The sequence below is a fragment of the Bos mutus genome, chromosome 2, assembly GCF_027580195.1.
Source record: "Bos mutus isolate GX-2022 chromosome 2, NWIPB_WYAK_1.1, whole genome shotgun sequence".
Taxonomy (NCBI): Eukaryota; Metazoa; Chordata; class Mammalia; order Artiodactyla; family Bovidae; genus Bos; species Bos mutus.
Genome location: NC_091618.1, coordinates 35,384,276 through 35,406,800, shown reverse-complemented (window position 1 = coordinate 35,406,800; position 22,525 = coordinate 35,384,276). Strand labels below are relative to the sequence as shown.

General features: G+C 39.5%; 1 protein-coding gene across 4 annotated transcripts in view; it reads right to left on the bottom strand.

Moving 5' to 3' along the window:
- Positions 1 to 21,923, bottom strand: part of ERBB4 (erb-b2 receptor tyrosine kinase 4) — a 1,231,440-nt gene extending 1,209,517 nt beyond the window's left edge. For 2 of the 4 annotated variants that reach the window (XM_070387158.1, XM_070387172.1), the window contains exon 1: positions 21,165 to 21,923. In XM_070387158.1, coding sequence (XP_070243259.1) covers positions 21,165 to 21,246 — 82 coding nt within the window. In that variant the 5' untranslated portion in view covers positions 21,247 to 21,923. The remainder of the gene's footprint in view (positions 1 to 21,164) is intronic. The other 2 variants (XM_070387165.1, XM_070387180.1) reach the window with 1 other exon arrangement.
- Between the last annotated feature and the right edge of the window lie 602 nt (positions 21,924 to 22,525).

Sequence of the window (22,525 nt, the reverse complement as noted above, 5' to 3'; positions counted from 1 at the left end):
GGTGAAAGCGAGGTTTTAGGACACAAATAGTTGCATGTCAGGCATTAATCCCAGAGAAGCTTTCCTTCACAAGTCCTGAGACTATTCCAAATAGAGATCACAGTCGAAAGGGACAGCTGTTTATAACCTCTTCTGAAAAGAGTTATTTGGGGCTACAACTACTGATCTTGTGTGTTCCCAAAATCATGTGCACTGATGTGCCTAGTCAAGATTTGTAATGGAGAAGAATGAAAAACCTATAACACCTGTTTTCCTAAATTAACTCCTTTTTGCCAACTCTCCTTCCTGTTTTTCAAAGTGCAAATAAATTCAGAGAAGCTTGCTTTCTTCCTAGCAATACAATGTAGTATAGATCATTCATCCCCGAATTTTTTTTAAGTACAGTAAATGCTACTCAATTGGAATATTTTAACATTCTATTACTATTGGAAACATGAGAAACAGGACTCATGATGAGGTACAAGAAACTTTATGAATATAGACATACCAAAATTTAATCAAACAATGCAAACAACTTCCCAATTCTCTTTTTGGGAAAACTGCAAACCATCATGTTCTTTTTCAGGAATATATTGATGGTGACAGTAGCTTTGGTGATATTAAAGCTACTGCATGAAATGATAAAGGGTAAATAAAATGGCTATTGGAAACTGGCCTTGCTAAGAGGAAAATAATTCATTTTAAAAATCAATAATTTTCTGCTTTTAAGCTATATTCATTTCAGGCAGATATGTCCACAGACAACCCACTTTAGCATATTTGCAAAAACTAAACAAAGGAACAAAATGGTTTGAAATAAAACAAAATAAAATTTAAAAATCCAAAGTGCTACATACAGATAAATACTATACATTAAATGAGCACTGGAGAAATAATGACACAATAAGAATCATGTGTACATTAAATCCCTCCTAATGTACAAGTGGTAAAGAGGAAAAACTGCTTCCATATTTGGTGGTAGGGACTGGGACAGGGGTTAATTTATAAACATGTGGAACCCTAACAAATGTTATAGTATTTAAACCTTATAAAGATACATTTTAAATAAGAAGGGCAAAATTAATAGCAATACTGATAGAAGCTGACTGCCATTTCTGAAACAGGACAGGCACTCTAGCCTGGTTTTGAAGTAGGATATTGACCGGCAGTGAAAGAGGAAGACTGTTTTGGAAGAGTAGAATGAGTCGGTTCCTGATTCATGGGCGCAATTAGAACCACTCAAGGATGGAGGACAACAGGATCTAAAACAGAAGCCAGCAAGCGTGGAGTGAGATAAAGGGAGGAGAGACTGGCGAAATGTTATGTGGTGGTCATTTCGTTTCTAGCATTCTTATTTACCCGTTCAATATCCCTGCTTCTCTCATAAACTAGCACATTGTCTTTCTTTAAACTCAAACCTTGAATGTTAATTACTCTCATTTTCATTACCTCACCACTGAATAGGACTAATCCAAATGAAACTGCCAAATACCTGGTTAAAGGTTACCATAGTAACAACTATTGTCATTTACAGAATATATTCATGAGGTTTGATCTGCTCATGGTATCTCTGAATACCATTTGAAATATATCAGGACATCTTAATTGGATAAATATCCTCCAAAAATGTCTTTGATTTAAATATGCAGATAACACTGTTTTTCTCTAAATTTGTGATCAACCTTAAGTTACACAGAATGTCATATTAATGATAAATAATAACAAAATCAATGGAGGAAAATCTGTGGTAATAACTTAGATTATAGTTTAAAATGCCAATTTCAGGCTGCATTTAAATAAAAACCACCATTGTAGCTAAATGAAATCTCAATCCCAAAATTCAACACTTGCATCTAAAAAACATAAAATTTAAGAAGCCACTGGCATGTGACAATTATTTTGTGTTACGATCCTCACATCTGAATTTTTAGTTATTTAACTGCTACACTGAAAAGTGTCAGTCGCTCAGTAGTATCTGACTCTGAGATCCCATGGACTGTAGCCCACCAGGTTCCTCTGTCCATGCGATTTACCCAACCAAGAACTCCCACTGGACTGGGTTAGCATTTCCTTCTCCAGGGGATCTTTCCAACCCAGGGATAGAACCCACGTCTCCTGTATTGAAGGCAGATTCTTTATCATCTGAGCCATCAAGGGAATTCCCAACTGCTACATTAAAAGGTCTTAACTACAAGAGTAAAACTCATAGTGTGTCTCAGAAAGTCTGACAGAAACTTAATCACACAATACCACTGACCAATTATTCTGAAGCATCACCTGTCAGCTCAGTAACATAATGGCATGTAATAGAGCTTGGGAGCCAAATTTCGGTCTCTCAGGCTAAAGACAATAGCCTAAATAAAAATACATGTTTTATTGCTTATGCTGCAATTCACAGCATCTTTGAAAGTCTCCTGATTGGTAAATAAGAGAAGTAACTATTCTCTTCCTCTAACTCACCTGCGTGCTGCATCCATGGGGTCGCAGGGTCGGACACGAGTTAGCAACTTAACAACAACAACAAGCTCACTGGTGTGTAGGGAGGTTGAGACTGTTGCCAGAAAACAAGCAGTCAGCTTTAGAAGAGCAAAGATCGACCTTCCCGTTAGTAAAACTGCTTCTAAACCTGAAGATTTTGAGGTGTTTCAGTGTTAATCAGGGGGCTTCCCAGGTGACTCAGTACTAAAGAACCCACCTGCCAGTGAGAGAGACCCAAGAGAGGTGGGTTTGATCCCTGGGTCGAGAAGATTCCCCCAGAGAAGCAATGACAATCCACTCCAGTATTCTTGCCTGGATAGTCCGATGGACCGAGGAGCTGGCAGGCTACAGTCCATGGTGTCATAAGAAGTCAGACACGACTGAGCGACCGAGCATGCACACAGTTTTAATCAAGAGAGCACAATTGGCAAAGGTCTGTGAATTAAAAACTTTATGATGATATGCATAGCCTTTATTTGATTCTTTGGTTATCAAAATAAGTGTATAAAACCATGATACAGGGAAAAAACTTAATCCCAACAATGTACAGACTGTCTTCTATATAGAAAATTCTGTTCAGTGTTTGTAGATAGATCTTGAAGATTCTGCTCCAGTGTGCAGAAATTTTTCCAAAAATACATTCAGTCATACATTAGATTAGTTGTGCCCTATCTTGAAAAGTTTAAATGCCTATAAAATGTAACATAAAAAGTTATCTCATGAATTTGATTAAAAACCATTTTCTCTTGAAGGCGCTTTAAAAAACAATAAGGATGAAAGGACAGAGGATTTGAGTTTGCCAGGTAAACATAAATCTTTGGAACAAAACTGTCTCTCTAAGGTCTTTTTTTTTAAATCCCCAAACTATAAAAAAAAGAAAATGAAGGAAAAATGATTTGAGAGAACTGCCTCTCACAGGGAGCTGAATTCTTTCCCACATAGTCTATTCACAGTACCCAAGCCTATCCATATATACAATGATTCTGCAAACCAGTATTGCATCATTTGTTTATAAACACAGGACACAGAACTGATGCCCAAATTATGAGAAAGCAGAAACCCATGGTCTTCTCACATTTTGTATCTTTAATGCATATTTCTTTTTTTGCTTTTAACTGCTTTAGTTACCATACTACTACTACTACTACTACTATAGCATGTGTGTATGTGTGTTAGTCACTCAGTCATGTCCAACTCTGTGCAACTCCATGGACCATAGCTCGCCAGGCTCCTCTGTCCATGGGATTCTGCAGACAAGAACACCTGCAGCTGATAGCCATTCCCTTCTCCAGGGGATCTTCGTAACCCAGGGATCGAACCTGGGTCTCCCATACTACAGGCAGATTCTTTACGGTCTGAGCCACCAGGGGAAGCGCATACTACAGTATACATAATGTAACTGAGCATCTATGTGATAGACACTGTTTTACATGTATTATTTCATTTAATCCTCACAACTATGAGATTGATCTTAATATCAGATCCCATTTTTAGATGAGAAAATTGAAGCTTAAAAAGATTAAGAAATTAACCCATCTTTACATGGTTAGTATTCAAACCTGGACCGTTTGATTCTTAAGTTTCTCTATTTAACCTCTACTTCAACTCTTTGCAATACTTTAGTTTACTTTATTATTGATTTTAAAAAGTGACTAAACTGGTTACTCTATTTGAAGTATTTATAAATGTACTGAAATTACAATGTGATAATAGAAAAGTAGTATTATTATTAATATGCTTGATCCTGTTTTCCAAGTTTTGCATATTCACAAATAAACCTGTTTATTAATAATTATCACAGGTATCAAATGAAATAACTGTGAATAGCCTAAAATAGGTAACAAATGAATCTATACTGTCAATATCCTTCTTAGAGGTTTTAGTTTATTTATATACATAAAATATTGCAACTTGGACCATGAAAAATTGTTAGAACCTTAAGCATTGCTGACTTGCCACCTGCACAGATGTTTGCCATTTGGTAAATTAAATCTCTCCAAATTTCTGTCTCCTTGACTGTAAAATCAGGATAGTACCGGCCATGTAGTGAAGATTAGCTGAGGTATTCTATGAGAAGTGCTTTAGCACATTTCCTGACACCTAGGCCTTTAATAAGTATTAAATATTAATTAAGACTTGGCTGTTTATCAATGAAGAATTAGTTGTGTCTCTAAAAATATACAAAAAAAAATAAGATTGTAAAAGCACACTAAATTGTGAAAAGAGAAAAGTAAAATGTTGGAACTGCTTCAGTCAGAGATACTGGTATATTCATACAGAGATACCCAGTAGGCAGTAGCAGAAATAACAGGATGGCCTGGCACTCTGGAGAGAGGTAAGAGCTCAGAATGACTCTTACAGAGGTGAGACAGAGAAAGGGATCCAGAAACTGAGACAAAATGGTAATGAAGGAAGAGGACAAAGGCCAGATAGAAGTGTGGGTAAAAAGTCACTTTTGTTGGGTGGGTTATCTTCACTCATTGCCTCTTTAAAAGTAGATAATCAAAACTGTAAGCCTAAAGCATACCCAATAATAGTCAAGTATATTGCTAGAATATTGTCTCTGTTGTGACTCTAATCTTGGTCAGTTATGTCATTCCGAGTCTCAGTTTCCTTATCTTTAAAATGGAGTTAATACCGCCTACCATGGCAGATTTTAGCGAACGTTGGAACTAACGCACAAAAATACCACCACAGTCACAGTGCTTGGTGTAGAGAAAGCACTGAAATGGATACAGAGCGAGACAGCAAGGAGAGATGTAGTCAGAAAGACTTTAAAGCAGAAGGAAGCCCATAACAGTATTGCAGTTTTCATACCAGAGAACTCAAAAGAATGTTAAAAGAATGGTAACCAAAGAAAAAAGCAGGAACCTAAGTATACGTACAACTGATTCACTTTGCTCTCCAGTAGAAACTAACTCAACATTGCAAAGCAACTATACTTCAATGAAAATTTAAAAAAAAAAAGAAAAGCATTTCATTTAGCATAGGTCTTACAATATGGATCCAAAAGAGCCAGTAAAAGAGATGGAAATGTCAAAGGCCTTGAAGTAAATATTTCCCAAGCGGACTGAGAAAGGTTGACTTTATTTGTAGCCAACTGAAGCATGCATATGTGCCTTCATCTTTTTACTTCCTTTTGATTTTCAGTCTCTTTTGAAAAGTGCTTCTCTTTGGCTCTGACTTCTCAACACTTTACGCTTCACTCAGAACTAGAGGCCCCGTTTTCTAACCTCCTGCCCTTCCTATGTCCTCACCTTCTTATATATGTTTCTCCTTCTGGTTTAGTTAAACCCAGTCTTATAATTACTTGCTGGCATAGACCCAGAAACACAATAAAATACTTGTATACTTTTATTCTGTATTGTGTGGCTTTTAAAACTGAGAATGATTTATTTCTGATAGTACATTGCATTAGAGGTATGAGTGTCTAATACAAAGGCTATTGAGAAAAAACAAAACAGTTTATATTTAAGGAAACCAACCTTTAAAACACCTATCTTACAAGTCTGTTAAGGACAAGTAGGTAGTGAAAAGCATTTGGGCAGAAATCTTAGTCAGAGAGACAGTGTTGCTTTCACTGCTTCAGTTTTCCAGAGATCAGGGCAGGATATTTGGGCACAATGTGCTCATGACGGACACACAGGGTGGGAAGGGCCCTCAGAGGCCACAGAACCCACTTCCCATCCCCAACATCACTGACCAGTTGCTCTCCAGCTGCCTCATCCATTCCTTGTCTTCACAGAAGAGGTGAAATCAGAGTTGACCACCCTCTATACATATGAAGGCACTCACCACCTCCCAGGACAGACCATTCCAACTTTGGGAAGCTGTAACTGTGAGAAACTCCTTGATGGTGTTCAACTGAAATCTGATGCCTTACAATTTCAAACAGCTGCTAATGTTTCTTTTCTCCAAGGCTACCCAGAACCCTGCTAATCCCGCTTATACGTAACAGCCCTCCAACTTTTGAAGATAGTTATAATGCCCCTTCCCAAGCCTTCCCTTCCCCATGCCTGGCATCTCCTTCTTTCTCTAATCATTCTTCAAATGAAACGTAACTTCATTGTTTTGTTGTAAAGAGTTTTCTTTGCAAAATAATACATCGCAGGCCCAAACGTAAGCCACCAAGAGAATCACAAGATGAAATTCACAACTTCTTTCACAATATTACAGTTTAATTGTGTAAAGAAATTTTAATTGAATGTTTTCTTATCCACCATAAGTGAAAAGAGTATATGTGGTGCCCTCAAGGAACAGACTCCTATCTTAAGTGACTTAATACACAATTGTGGAGCAGCTGACACCTTGCCAGATAAGCTGTTCATTCTGACTAATAACGTAAGCATGTAGTATGTTTATTCCCACAGTTATGGCAACTACAAATTTAAATTGTTGTGATTCTTCTGCAGCCCAATTTATAGACAAACTCACATCACACTTTTTCTCGATCACTCCCAGGAAAATTCATAGCATCTGCTTTACTTGAGTCCTTTGCCCTGCATCACTCATATGGTTTTCTCCTAGGTTAATTCAATATGAGAACTAGTGACATCCTATCTATTGTTTTTAAGCAATGTCCTTTTAAACTTCAAGTCAAGTAATAAAATACCTAAGCTGTGATACACAACTTAGAAACATGCCTCCTTCATACAGGCTAATACTTAATAGTGACAAAGTTAGTATGATGCTATTCACATTCCAAGTATTTTAAAATACAGCAAAGACTTTATTACATGCAAGAATAACATTCAAAGTGGTTTAGGGAAGGCTCTGGGAAAGCCAATTGGTAAAAATGTGTTTTAATATTTTATCAAACAATAAAAGCATAAGGAATATAGCACTTGGATATTAGTCCTGGTAACAGAATATATTTCGTTGTTCATATCCTTCCATACAGGCTTCCAGGATTTTTGAAAATGCCAAACAAAAGTCTCAACATTCTTAGTAGATATTAAAAAAAAATAGACATGAAATTTATTTTTTTTTATATATTTGAGTAAGAAGCATTGAAAAGCATTTGATCTTGACTTCCTGTGAAATCAAAGATGTCTTCGGTTTAAAACCTCCATGTGCTGTATCAGCATATATACAATTACTACAGCTTTAATCAAGACAGAAGCTGTCTGAAAAAAATTAACCTTGAAATAACCACTGGAAATATGATGAGATGAACAATTCATGAATATGATTCTCTATAGTGAACTTGATTATGGAGGTTTCAATATATCACCAGGGACAATGGAGCTGCTAAATTTGAAGTTAAAACAACTGGAAAATATTATTAACTCTTTAGCTGATATTTTTACATAGTAAAAATGTGACTTGAAATACTAATCCTTTTATTGTTACTTAAATGTGTTAACATATTAGTAGTTAAAATATTACCAAATATCTGAGCTGAGTACTGATTTTAATTAGATGCATTGTTTCATTCACAGCTAATAATGTCTATTGCAGTTAAATGAGCACATTTAACTTAGCCAGGCAGTCTTAAGTCAGAACAAAACTCTAGCAGATATGTAAATAATATTATAACCTTTTAGATATCATTACCTTATGACAGAAAAGACATTTGGGATGTTTCTTGAGATATTCTCAAACATGGATACTATTGTCCAAATCCCTGGCTTTTTCTAGGATCATGTTGCCATCAAGCGATAGATGTTTTGTGGTATATTTTTTTTCAGGTAAGTTAGTCTCTCTTAGAAATTCATTAAAATTCATTCTTTTGGATGATGACACTTTTTTTTTTAACAAAGATCAAGGTTTGAGTTTTTGTTTGTTTTGTTTTATAGTCACTTTCTGATAATTACTGTGGATCCCTTCCTATTGGCTTATCCAACAGATGAATGACTAGTTCCAGAACATTCATCTAACCACATACCAGATTTGAATTAGAAAATTATCTTAAAATAATGGGACTTCTGATTTACTCAATAGTAAATAGTCAAAACCCTTGAATATGCAAAGCCCCACTATACATGTCCTTGAAACAAAGATTATTTGGATGTTTTGACATATTTTATTTTCAGCAGACCTGGAACAATTGAAATGTTTTTGTTTCTCCCTTCTTCTCATTAATAAATCTACCTTCACAGTGCTCATCCTGTCAGTGAGAATTGTAGTACTTGCAGAAATTTATTTTTATATAGCCTATAAATATTGAGTGAAAGCTGTTAAACTGTGGGAGACAAACTTCATCTGTACCCTTCAAAAGTGGCTGAGGCAGTTTGTAGGAGTGAAATAGCATGCATCAGATCTAAATTTGCTAAACAAAATTAGCTGTGTGCTGTTCTGTTTGTCTTATCTCTTTCTCTGCCCATGGTGTGCTAATTCTGGCCACCAGCAATATATTAAGTACAGAAAAAAATAATAAATGTCCTTTTCATCAGCAGTTGCATAAAATGTTTTGTCTATTATTCTGTCTATCTCAAAGCATTTTATGTTTTCAAACTTCATTCAGCACTTAAAAAAAAAAAAGAGAAAGTAAAAAGGCCACTGAAGAATTATATCTGAATACCAATCACTTCAGTTTCCATTAATTCCAAGTACACTTTTAGAGGTTTTGATATATCACCAGGGACAATGCGGTGGCTAAATTTGAAATTAAAACAACTGGAAAATATTATTAACTCTTTAGCTGATATTTTTACATAGTAAAAATGTGACTTGAAATACTAATCCTTTTATTGTTACCTAAATGTGTTAACATATTAGTAGTTAAAATATTACCAAATATCTGAGCTGAGTACTGATTTTAATTTAGATGCATTGTTTCATTCACAGCTAATAATGTCTATTGCAGTTAAAATGGGCACATTTAACTTAGCCAGGGGGTAAAAGTCAAAGATAGATTTTTAACTGTGCTAAATAACAAATGATTAAAAATTCAATGATGTATATTTCAAGCGGTAGGGCCTTAGTAATATAGATTTTATATACCAAAACTGCCAAGATTCTTTTAAGTCACACCATTATGAACTACAGAACTGCATAAGAGACAGCATTACATGACCCATTTTAAAAATATGGCATCAAGAAAACAGATATCTGGATTAAGTGTGTTCATATTTAGAGTAGAAGTATTTTGAAAATTATCCCTATAAAGTTCATTATTTCACCGAAAGATATACTGAAGCGCCTGATCATATGAATTTGCTCTATAACAATTTTTTTCTCAAAAAATGCATTCTTCTACATTACCAGAAGATACCAACTGCATGCAGTAGGAAAAATATATATATAAAATGACACCCAAAATTCACCCTAAATAAGTGATAGCATTACTTCTTAAGTTGTATAATCTTCAAACAGACAGAAGTACTATAAAGCTTTTTGTAAAAGGCTTCAGCTTCAGAACCTTTATCCTGTATTGGCGCCTTCCAATAAGTTTTAATTTTGGGTTGCCTTTCTCTCAATAAGTTGTACTTTTATTTCTATACTGTTTTTAAAGAGGTTCCCCAAACTGTATAAATGCAGGTCCCAGAATCTTGAACATGCCCCTGCTTTGAAGTTTTTTCAAGAAGACAAGGCTTTTATGATGATTTCCTTAACATAGTACAATACACAATACAAAAATAAAATAAAATAAACCCTCTGGAGAAGACAGTGGAGGAGGAGAAAGGCAGAGTAACCCAACAAGGAACTCCTTAAACGACAGATTTACTGCAGCGGTCCCCAATGTTTTTAGTACCAGGGCCAATTTCGTGGAAGACAGTTTTTTCATGAACCAGGGGAGCGCAGGATGGTTTCGGGATGATTCAAGTGCATTCCATTTATTGTGCACTTTGTTTCTATTATTATACCAGCTCCACCTCAGATCATCAGGCATTAGATCCCAGAGGTTGGGGACCCCTGATTTACTAGATACATTTCTTCAAATGGTTCCAGGGAAAACATAAAGAGCTGCTGATCTGACAGCAGAAGGATCTGGTGGGCTGAGCATCCCTTTCTCTCACAGTGGGGCAGTTACAGCAGAAGAGCCATGCCTTTGAAAGGATCACTAACGCCCCTGGCTGGGAGAAGACATGGAAGAGGGGGACTAGCAGACGGCAGAGGCAGTTGGTTCAGGACAGGGCAGACAGCTAACTGCAGCAACAGACCCACCAGCCAGCCTTTACCCATACATACTACTTCGTTACACCACTACTTCCTCGTCTACAAAGTAGAAGCAATAATCCCGGACTCAAACTTTCTTCTCAGGGACTCTTAAAGGAAAAACAATCAGGAAAGTTATAAAAGAAATTTTCAGACAAAGATAATAAAGTCTCCATACCCAATTTTCTCATTAATAGATTACTCTGCAGACCGTTAGGTCTAAGTTTTGATGTTACATGCACTCTTTCGGGCCATTATAAATTAAGGTACACCTAGGGTACCACAGTGACCTAGAAAGGTTGACAGTTTTTTGAAATCTGATAACCTGAGAAGCAATGTCTAGAAGAGCATTTTCCCTGGTAGAATCTGACACTATAAATACTATAATCATTTCACCAATTTTCAGAATGCAGAGTGAATCATCTAAGAGAGCAGCTAAGAGAAGCCCAGTCACCTCTCAGTTCAGTTATGCTGCAAGTATTTCTTTTATAGGATCCTTTTAAAATGGGAGGCATATGTCTAGCTGTCTATTTTAAGATACTGAGAAATCTTAGTATTAACAAAGTTGTATTATCACATACATCTAGGAATAGAAAACACTACATTCTGTCTGGAACCCTTTTTTTCATGACATACTTATTAGCTTTTCTCCAGAGGCAAATTCCCCCTAAGAGTTTGGAAAAATCACTTAATAACATAATTTTCGTATTGTTTTTTATTGGTCTCATCTGCCCTTGTTTGAAAGAAAGGAGAAATCTAGCATCTTGAGCTTCTTCATCAGTGCCTAATAGGGTCTTTAAATACAGTTAGGTCAATACATGTTTACTGCTTAAACTGATTAAAATTTATAAACGAGAGATAAGAAACCACAAAGGAATGGCCACAAAAACACAGTGTACTACAAGAGAGTTACATGTTTAAGAATGGTACTTACATGTATTTAACTCACCAAAATAAGACAAAAATACTTTGTCCCATATTATGAGCAGACTAAAAATGGGAATGAGAACAAATGATATACTCTTGGAAACACTCCATTGAAAGAAATATCCTACAAAGCTCAAGAAAGCAACTAAGGAAATTCCCAGGATAAACATTTCTAATATCTATTATTAACAATTCTATAATTATGTTTTTAGAACAGCTTATTTGTGCATTTATATGGTTTAATTACAAGTTATAACCATCTATGAATGAGCTTAAAATTGTTTTGGCAAGTGTATGTTATTCTTTCATTAAAAAAATATTTTTAAAGAGCTTACCGTGTATGTGGCACTGCATTAAGTCTCTGTGGGAGATAAAAATGCTTGCTCTTAAAAAGTTATAACTATAGAAAGGTTTAAGATTAAATTCAAATAGGTGATACAGATAAGGATTAAAGAGTAGAGTATTGAATGAAGGAAGACTCTAGGAAGAGGTGTGATTTAATGTGGAAATGGAAAGATTCAACAATTTGGACAGGCAGGGGCAACCAAGGAAGCCATGAATTCCAGGGAAAAGGGTCAGCCAAGGGAAAGACAGCAAGCAAGGCTTTGGAATACCAACTACATCAGCCCGGTTCTTAGAATACATCTTAAGAAACTCTTAAGGTTGGATTAAAAAGGAAACTGAAGACTATTTTAACAGGCTTTGAACTCTGCAATGGGAATCCATTGAAGGCTTCTGAATAGTAACTAGGATAATAAAAGTATGATATTAGACATGGTCACCTGGTAGTGACAAGAAGGAAGTCTAAAAAAGAGGATCTTTCAACAGCCTGCTCTGAGTTTTTAAGGACTAGATGAGGTCAACAAAAGTCTTAGGGATTAGATTTTAATAAGCCGGGCAATCAAAAAAACTTAACGGCTCTAGTTCTAGACAAAATGATCAGACAAAAGGAACTCCTAAAAATGAAACTGTGTATAAAAGAATTATTCCTTTTTATTTTTATTTGGTTTTCATGGGTCCCCATAGGAAAAAAAAAATAAAAACTCATATTCTCGAAGCCTATGGGGAAGAATAGGAAATAATGACAAATAAAATTTTTAGTAAAGGGGGAGTTCGCTTAAAGTAAAATGCCAACCATGACCTCAATTAGGCATCCCCTGCTAGTGATAGGGCCCCATCCTGAAATAGAGGACTAGAGCACCCATTACTCAATCCTAGACAGAGTCACAGAACCTGGAGAATCTGTCGCCATTTTTTCAGTCCTAATTAGCCATGAGATATTCTAAGCACATCACAGAAGACCAGTAGATGCACCTTTTGAGAGCAGGTTTACAATCCCCATCTACATCCAAAAAGCTTAAAACTTGTATGTCCACCTAGACCATATGCCTATGGGACCAGACATAAATAAAGGTCAGAATAACAGTAAAGATGTGGTAGGTAAAGTTTATTACTTACAAGTGTGACCTTTCTGGAAAATAAAGGTGTGTTTATTGCTCCCTTCATTTTCTTCTCTTTAAGCACTTTTAGACTATGTTTCAAATAAAATAAATATTTTACACATGACAGTGTATATATGTCAATGCTACTTTCTCAGTTCAACATACCCCCTCCTTCCCCTGCTATGGGAAGCTGCTGTCCTCTATGATGACCTAGAAGGGTGAGATGATAAGGCGAAGGGAGGCTCTAAAGAAAGGATATATACATCTATATTACTATATATATATATAGTAATAATTATGACTAATTTGTGTTATTGTATGGTAGGAACCAAAACAACACTGTAAAATAATTATCCTCCAATTTCAAAAAAGTTAAAATACAATAAAATATACAGAACATTCACAGAGCCTTGATTCGTATTAGTTTAACTCTCTGAATTGAGAAAGTGAGTCCTGTATATTCTTATTGGTATTTAGTATGCTTCAGAAGGGCTTCCCTGGTGGATCAGTGGTGGTAAAAGAAACTGTCTGCAATGCAGGGGACCCAGGTTCAGTCCCTGGGTGGGAAAGATCCCCTGGAGGAGGGCATGGCAACCCACTCCAGTACTCTTGCCTAGAGAATCCCATGGACAGAGGAGGCTGGCAGGCCATAGGGTTGCACAGAGTCAGACACAACTGAAGTGACTAAGCAGCAGCAGCATGCTTCGGTAACCCCATGATATTGGAAATAACGTGATTAACAGTAATGATCCTGAACTAGCTCTCAAGAGAGAGGTTTAATGATATTGCAGAGGAAGTTTCCTGGTGTCTATGTTAATGTTTTTACAGAGGGGGACCCATTTTCATTGCAAATTTCTAACAGATAGTGACTCTTCCTGCCAAAACAGGTTTAAACCTCCCCTCTGTTGTCATGGTCAATGAAATGCTGATCACGTCCATATCCAGAAAGCTTTGGCGCTTAAGGGAAGTTAGGATCGACCAAAGAGAGGTAAGGTTAAATCAACGACTTTCAGAGTCACAAGGCCCAGAGGCAGAATCTTGCAGAAGCCAACTGGAGGGAGGCAAATGCACTATAGACGTAAATTTATAAAGTCTTAGTACTTAAAGCTTGGCTTAGATGCACTTGTGCAAAGAATAACTGTGATCCTAGTAGGGCCTGAAAAATGACAAGGACCCAATAAGGACAGTGGTTAAGACAGAGAACCTTGGTTCCAAGGATGGGCCTGAATAAGTTTGAAGTATTCCCGTGGATTTGCTAGTTAAGGGTCCCCACCAACTAACTGGCCATGAAGAACCCACTGTTTACCCTTTAAAATCAATTTTCTTAAAGCATGCATATTACTTAACACAGAATGAAGAAATAACCATTCTCTATGTATTGGTTATCTTCACAAAGTCACAGGTAAAAGAAACTCTTAAAGGCACTGTTATATACAGATACTAACATAGGCAACTCTCATATTTTAGGATCAAAATGCTATGTCAAGAATAGGCACTACCAGCTAAACATTGTACAGAATCAAGTCATAATAAAGTTGCTTTATTTCTTTCATCTTAATGTGCTGTAAGTTACAAATGCAATCAATGATTACTCCTAAATATAAATCAAAGATGATGTTCCCCAGTTTTCCCCTTGAAAAGAACTTCACAGTCTGATAATTAGGCCCATGGCTCCAATCCATTTGTTTTCATTCAATCTTGCAAGACTCCTTTAAAATAGCACAACCTTGAATTTATTTATTCTTTTGTCTGCAACTTTTCAAGTACTTCTGTGCTAAAGAAAATGATATTAGTGTTGGAAACTGCCAACTGACTTATACTACCTAATTTCCCTGGGCTCCCAGTTTCCTCACCTAGAAAATGAAAAGAGTGGACTAGATGAGTGATTTTGAAACAGTGCTTGAATTCTGTAGGCCACCACAGAAGAGTCCCTGCCAGAGTGGGAAAAAAGGAGGGGAGTGCCAAAGGCAGGGGGCACAAAGCTGGCTTCTCAATGAAGCTTTAACAAAAGACATCTCCTTTTACCCTTTACCTGTTCTCAATACCAGGGCTACACACATGAGTTCACATGAAAAAAAAAAAAAAGAGGTTCCTTTTAAAAATAATTAAAAACCAATGGTTTTCTTTTGTTGAAAAAGTCTAAACATCCTTCTTCTGTCTAACTGAATCATTAAAAAAAAATTCAAGATGTTAATTGTTTGAGTATCACTTTCAGCTATACTGATGGAAATGAAAAAACTGAGACATAAAGCAAGAAGTCGAAGCTAAAATCACACAGAAAATGACTGTATGGCCAGAATCCGATTCTCCTAACTTCTCTTCTGCTGCTTCACGCTGTAGCACCCCACAACAGCAGGGCTGCCGCCATACTACCCACAGCTCAGGCGTGCACCATTCCCATTAAATTCTATGTGGCTGCTGCCCCCTGGAGTTGTGCCAAGCAACAGGCCTGCAAAGCAATCACATATTTAAAAGAAAACAATTATAAAACAATTACGACATGCTCAAAAAAAGCACTTTAGAATTAAGCCCCCAAATATCCATATATTTTGCCTCTATGTTATAAAAGTGAGACAGGTCTCTTCCCTCTTGAAAAATTAGTACAAACACAAAGCACCAGTTGAAGTGTCAAATATTAAAACAAGAAAGAGGCTTTAAAGCTTTGATTAAAGCGCTGGAAAAATAGGTCAATTTCTTTAATAACATGTCAGAATTATCAACAACTCAGAAACAGCCAAATAAGACGAAATCTAAAGAGACCATAGACCAATTCTGAAAAGTAGAGTTTTGGGGGAAATGGCCTTCATATACACATTCTTCAAACTTAATAATCTCTTTATTTCATTTAGACAGGCGCTCTTCTAACAGTGCTGGTCTTTTAGAAACTTTACATTATGTTTATTAACATGTGTTCATGTTTTAAATATATCAATTTAACTCATTACTGCTACGTATCTCAATATCACGGGATTTTAAAGCCATTTTTTCAGAAAACTGCTATACAATGGAGAAATAGAGAATACATGCATTTTACCCTCAGGCATGCAAGCCAAGTCACAAAGACAAGAAGTGAGTTGCTCAAGGTATTAAAAAGAATTTGGAGGAACAATGTCTCTATAATATAGAAATCCCTATTTGAACCACCTGGCTATGTCCTGTGTCAAACTTAACCACATTACAGATAGGCAAAATCTCCTTCAAATTATGTAGGAAAACTACTGTTTCAGGAAGCAGTGGTCCAAGCTCATTTTTATTTAAAAAGGAAAGAAAGAAAATTGAAGGATTATTTATCATTATAAACTGCATATTTCAGTCAGTAGGAACACTAGCTAGCATGAAAAGTAAGGTTTTAGTTTCACTGCCTAATATTTAGAATAGTTCAGAAAATGAATAGTAGATAAAGATGCAACACAGTTCCATATGGTCAAATGCAACACAGTAGAACATTTCTTAAATGATATAACCTGGAGAAAAGTTTATACTTTGATTTAAATTCTGCCCTGTGTCCTTACTCAGTAGATCACTGTCAAAGATAACAGTGGAATATGCTTGACAATTAATTTCTGTAGAACAGCTATAGTTTTAAACATCCATAAGCTCATTTCAATGTAAATATTAACATCTCTCTCTATAAAGCAGTATCTCTCAAAGGGGTAAAATCAACTGTGATTTCAAATGCCAACAAGTTTGCAAGTAACAGAGTTTTTTTGATCATTTGCTTTATGTTACAGGCACTTAAAATTTACTCATGGATATCCAACAGCAGCAGGTCACTGTCAAATAAACCAAAAACGTATTCTTGCTTTTAATATATGCTAACTTTTCTTAATAACTGGGTTGAAGTAATACAAAAAATGATACCACTTTAACACACAGCAATGTTTAAGGTGCACTAATTCATTTTCTAAAATGTGTGCCTTACATAGTCATTAATCTCAAGGTGGCTCTAATCACAGGGCTTCAGAAAATATTTAGATACAGCACAGTGCCTCGCATCCCTAGCATTTTTGAAGTGGCAGTAGTCTAACTTCCATGTTAGACTACTAACAAGAGGGGAAAAGAGGGAGAGAGAAGGGAAAAAAGGGACTTCTCTGTAGAAAGATGTGGCCTTGGAGTCAGGGTTTTTGAGATGTGCTAGTGAGCTCGGATCGATGCCTTTTTATTTTCTTTCAAGAATAAATCTGAGCAATGGAATGGCTTGCGATTGTCCAGCCAACCAGCCATATCATATTTATCAGAAAGAAAGAATGAAAACTGGCTCAGAGGACTCCTGCAGTGGCTGAGTGGCAGGTTGCTGGGAAAGACATGCACAAAAAGAATACCCTTAGTGAAGATGGGGAAAATATATATTCATATGTGTAAACTCAATAAATAATAAGATGTAAAAAAAAAGAACCTATAGCAATGGAAAGGGTGAATGCATAAGACAGATGATAAATAGCACTTCTATTTAAGAACCAAAGGGATGAAAGCTCATGAATACTAAATATTTGAATCTACTTTAAGAAGAAAATATGGTTTTTCCTCAAATGAATGCAAACTCTAAAAATCAGTCAAAGGAAACTTAGTGTGTTCAGGCTAGAACAAAAAATACATAAATCTTCCATGAAGTGCATGCCCCAGTAAATATTCTAATGCAATTTCTTAATTAAGACACATATTCAGTGACTAAATGAAAATTATACATATAAAGGAGTTAAGTACCTTGATTTCAAAAAATTTGACTTTCTATGCGTGTAGATGAAAAAATAAAAGGAGTTTGGTTTAAGAAAAAAAAAATCAGAAATCAAGGAATCATGACACAACCAGTCATCCAATTTTACCATATCAGTCCACATTATAGTATTTTCAAGTGATTTGCAGTCAAAATAAAAGGTATAAATTTATTTGGAAGCATTCTGAAGAAAAAAAATTATACCTTACTTTAAAAAGGGTCCTTTTACATATATATGAATTTCAAAAATTGAAAGAAAAGAAAAAGTGGAAACTATACTCATGGGTGTGTTTATAATAAACACATGCAGGGAGAGAACTGATTTTTTTTTAAATTATATTGAACATCTTTTCATCATTTAACTAAGTTTTATTCACCTTTTTATTCTCAAATGTTTAAAAAATTGATTCTGGAGATATATCTCAAGGGCGGAAGAAAAATACATGCTCTTTTATAGAATGAAAAGCAGGACTAAGTTACTTGCAAATAAAAAATAGGGGCTGAACTTGTTTATCACATATCTATTAAGGTATGTGAGACCACCACTTCAGTACCACTACCCATATATACATATATATTTCAACACAAAGGTGATACTGATCATTTTTCCATCATGGCGGGAAGACTGAAATTTTGGAATTCTTTTTAGAGATAAAGGTTTTATAACAGTCATATAAAGGGCTCTTGGCTATAATATTTTTTGATAAAATAAATCACTCAAAATGAGACGAAGTCCTGCAGAATACTAAAAAACAAAACAAACAAAAAAATCTCTAACGCTGATTTTTCCCCCTAAGGAAGAGAAAAATAAGAACATAACCTCTTCAGATACAACTATTTTATATCTTAGATCTATACAACAGAACCCTGCCCACTCATATTTTTATTCTGTTCACATACAGCAGTAAATAAGGTGCATTCCTTCTGCTTAAGAAATTAGCATTTCAAAAATATGCCACTTTCCCCTGAACTCCAAGCGTGTCTAATAATGCGAGAAGCAGATTGTCTTCCCTCGTTTCCTTAATTTGTTTCATCTAAAAGCAATTCACTCAACATCTTGTCGCCCTCTGGCAGCTTAGTTTACTTATCCGCACTTAATTTCTCATTTGGACCAAAACAAACTCCTCCAAACTGCTACTGACGGCTAACCGCGAGAGGGGAGACACGCAATATGTATTTACTTGGGAACATACAGCCATACATCCACAGCCACAAACATACAGAGCCTCACTCGTACCCCAGAACGTAACTTGGTTTTATAAAAGCACCACATTAAAACCAGCCGAACTTTCCCTGTCAGGTGCGGCAGGGTGGGGGTGGGGAAGATTGGGAAAAGAAAAAAAAGGTGTCCTGGAGGCATTTACAGTTTCCAGTGGATCACCTTAGCCTGCGTGTTGAAATTATACCAGGGAGGCAACCGGGAGCTTTTCTTTGTGCGGCCCTTTCATCTAGATCACTCTGTGTTTGGAACAAGTGAGGCTCGCCTTTGTGCCCCCAGAATTTCAAGTACAGAGTCACACTCGGAACAACAATGGCACGCTAATCCTCGCGCTCTAAATGGGCTCACTTGTGTGGGTCTGACAATTCACGGGGGGAAAGCGAGAAGAGACCAGCGAGGGTGCGAGCCGGTGTCGCCGGAGACGAGGAAGAGGACAGCTGCAGAACTAATTTGGATTACATTCCTTGCAGAAATTCTGAAAAGGGCTTTTCGGCATAGCTCAAGCCCGAGCCGCACAGTTAATACCCAATCGCTGCGAACTCGCAGCCGGTCCCCCAGCGGCAGAGGTTGCACCAGACAGCCCCCCAGTAGGTCGCCCGGTGGAAATTCCTCTCGGCTAAGCCTGCGTGTCAGTCGCAACTGCTTCTGAATGGGTCAATGTGCATAATCAACCCATTGAGGGGAAATATGAAGGGACGCGGAATGGGGAGGGAGATAAAAAGGGATGTATCTAAGAGGCCGCTTGGAATCTCAAGTCGGTGTTGGTGTAATTCCGGAGGTGGCTGGAGCCTGGGACCTGGTATGCATGAAGAATTTCGGAGTAATTGGGAGGGTGCAAACGGCCAGAACAAACGGCGCACATTGTGCCATTCGAAGGTCATTTTGAAAGGCTTGAGGATTGTAACTTGTTATTTACTAGGCGAGGGGGGAGCGGGGGGAGGCGGCGGCGGCGGGGGCGGAGCGGGAAAACTCCAGCGCGCTGTTTTCTTGGTGAGGTCAGAAGGACACCCTCCGAGGGCCTGAAACTCTCCCTCTCGCCACTCCCCGGGGGCTTTATCTTCTCAAGGTGCCTCCCACGCCCTCGCGACCAGCCCCGTATAGTTCCGGAAATCTCCCCGGCTCTCCAAAAGGGCCCCCTTGGCCGCGTCACTCCCCGGTTTTCCTGGCCCTTTCCTGTCCCACTTTCATCCCCAGGAAACAAGTGTCAGAAACTTTGAGCTCCCTGGGCCCGCAAGGGCTGTCATCCACCTTGCGGGCCCGCCGCGCCTCCTCCCCGGGGGTCAGTTCGCCTCCTGCCCCGCGGGGTCCCGGGGCGCGAGCTCTCCGGGCAGCAGTGGTAGCGCACCCAGTGCCGCAGCACCCGCCTTGGGTTCAATCAATTCGCCTGACGGGTCGGCTCAGCAGCCGCGCCCGGCAGTAAACAGAAGTTGGAGGGACTCTGGCCAATAGCAAGTTGAACTACAGGAAGAACTCTTCCTGAAGCCAAACACAGAAACCGACGGGAAGGCCGGGCTCCCGGCTTAAGTCGGTCAAGCCTTTTTAAAAAAAAAAAAGAGGTCAAGCAAGCAAGCCAGCTCCCCCTTAGTCCGCGGGGCGAGGGCTGGGGACGCCAGCGGAGGAGGCCTTGTGTTCCCGGCCCCCCCAGCCGAGGCGTGTCGTCCCGCCGTGCTCCAGCTCCCAGGCTGGGCTCGAGTCGGGTCTGACCCCGCAGGCTCGGACGGCCAGGGACGCAGCGGCCGCAGGCAGCGCACACAGGTGCAAAGCCGGCTCTCGGAGCTCCTCTCCCCACTGCTCTCCGGCTCCCCCGAGCCCAGCTGCCACGGCCCCGGGACCCCAATCCTGCCCCGGAGCCCCGGGCGTACAGCGCTTCTCCGAGGCTTCTTCCCTCGCGGGCGGGGGCGGGGGGTAGGCAGACGCGGCAAGGAGCGTCTCCTCTGACTCCGGCTTTGGGTCTCCCACGTCCCGCACAACAGGCGCTACCAGAAGGGATGCGGCTTAGAGAGGCTCGAAGAAAACGCGCGAGAAATAAACAAGGGGAGAGAGAAAGAAAAGGGACGGAGAAAGGGGCGCAGAGTGGTTTTTCGCGATAAATAAAACACATGCCCACGCAGAGGGTAAGTTTGGGATAGAAAAGGGGGCGAACGAAAAACACAAGGAAGAGGCGCGGGTGACGTGGTCCCTCCACGCCGGAGAGCGAGAGGGTCTCTGGTTGGGATAAGCGCGCAGGGGGCGAGGAGCCACCAGGCGCCGCTCGGCCGGCAGCATCAGGTTCAACCCCTGGAACGCGAGAAGGACCGCGACCCACCTGACTGAGAAGAGCTGGGCTGGACGGTCCCCGCCGCCAGGAGAAGGCTCACCCAGACCCACAGTCCTGTCTCCAGCTTCATTTTTTGGAAGTCTCAGATCCAGTGCTGACAATTACATGTCCAAATGGCATAATCCCCTTTCGGGGCACGCGGAGGAGATCCCTCGGCCGGGCGCGCGTGGGGTCGCGAGGGGCACTGGAGCGCGCGGTGCACCGGCTCCGAGCGCGGGAGACCGAGTCCGCGTCCGCGGATCTAGGGCCCGGACCCGGAGGACCAGGAGAGGGTGCGCGGGAGGGCGCACGCGGGTGGGAATGTACTGGAGGGTGTGCGGCGGTGCTCCGAGCCGGACCGGGCAGCTACGTCCCCGTGTGAGCCTCCGCTTTCTCGCTCCCTCCTCACTTTCTCGTTCTCTCTCCCTGGTTGGTCAACAATAAAAAGGAAGGGTTCGGAAAAGGGTTTCCAAAAAAAAAAGTTGATTGCAAACAGGCGGTAGGTTTCCGGCCTCTCCCCCCAGCCCGACTCTGTTCGACTCGCTTTTCAGTTTCCTTGCACCTCCAGTCCAAATTGGGAGGAAAGGGGCGGGAGGGGGAAGCTTCTTGCTTCACCCCCGATCCTGTCCTTTTTTTTTTTTTTTTTTTTTTTTGCTGTCAGCTTTCTTCACACTTGTCCGGCGGCTGCGGTAATTAAAGCTCCGAGCGTCATTTCCAACGCTCCGCGGTCTCCAGCTGCAGCCCCACCGAGAAATTAATAAGACTCCGTCCGGGAGGAAAAAAAAAAAAGGTTGGTGAGGGGGTGGGGCGGGCGGTGGGTAAAACAACCCTCCACGCAACCAGGCTGGCTCGGCTCAGCCGCGCAAACCCCGCCCCCGCTCTGACCCAACTAGCCACGCCTCCCGCCCCAAAGGGAAATCTTATTGGTTCAGCCACTCCCCAAAATCGTGGGCCTCAGGAGTTGGGAAAACACCTGTCATGGAGCTGGGAGCCTAGCGGTGGGGGCGGGGGAAGCTGGATTTAAAGGGCTCACCGGAGGCCATAAACTGAATCAGAGACCACCCCCCACCCCCCCCCCCCCGCTCCCAAACACACGCCGGACAGCTGGCCCGGAAAGCGTGCAGACCACCTGAGAGATGCTTACAAAAAAGATTGTTTTTTTTTCTTTTTAAGCCAGAAAGTCACAATTTACTCCACATTCCACGGTGCTCATCCACAGACTGGACCTGCCCTAGAAATACAAGAAAAGAATACCCTGCTTCAATTGTATTAGCCTACCTGGCTTCCTACTTCCTCGTGCTTCACATTCAGACAGTAGTTCAAAAGCTGGTTTAGTAATTGCTAACATCTGCGGAATAGGTAGTCCTGGG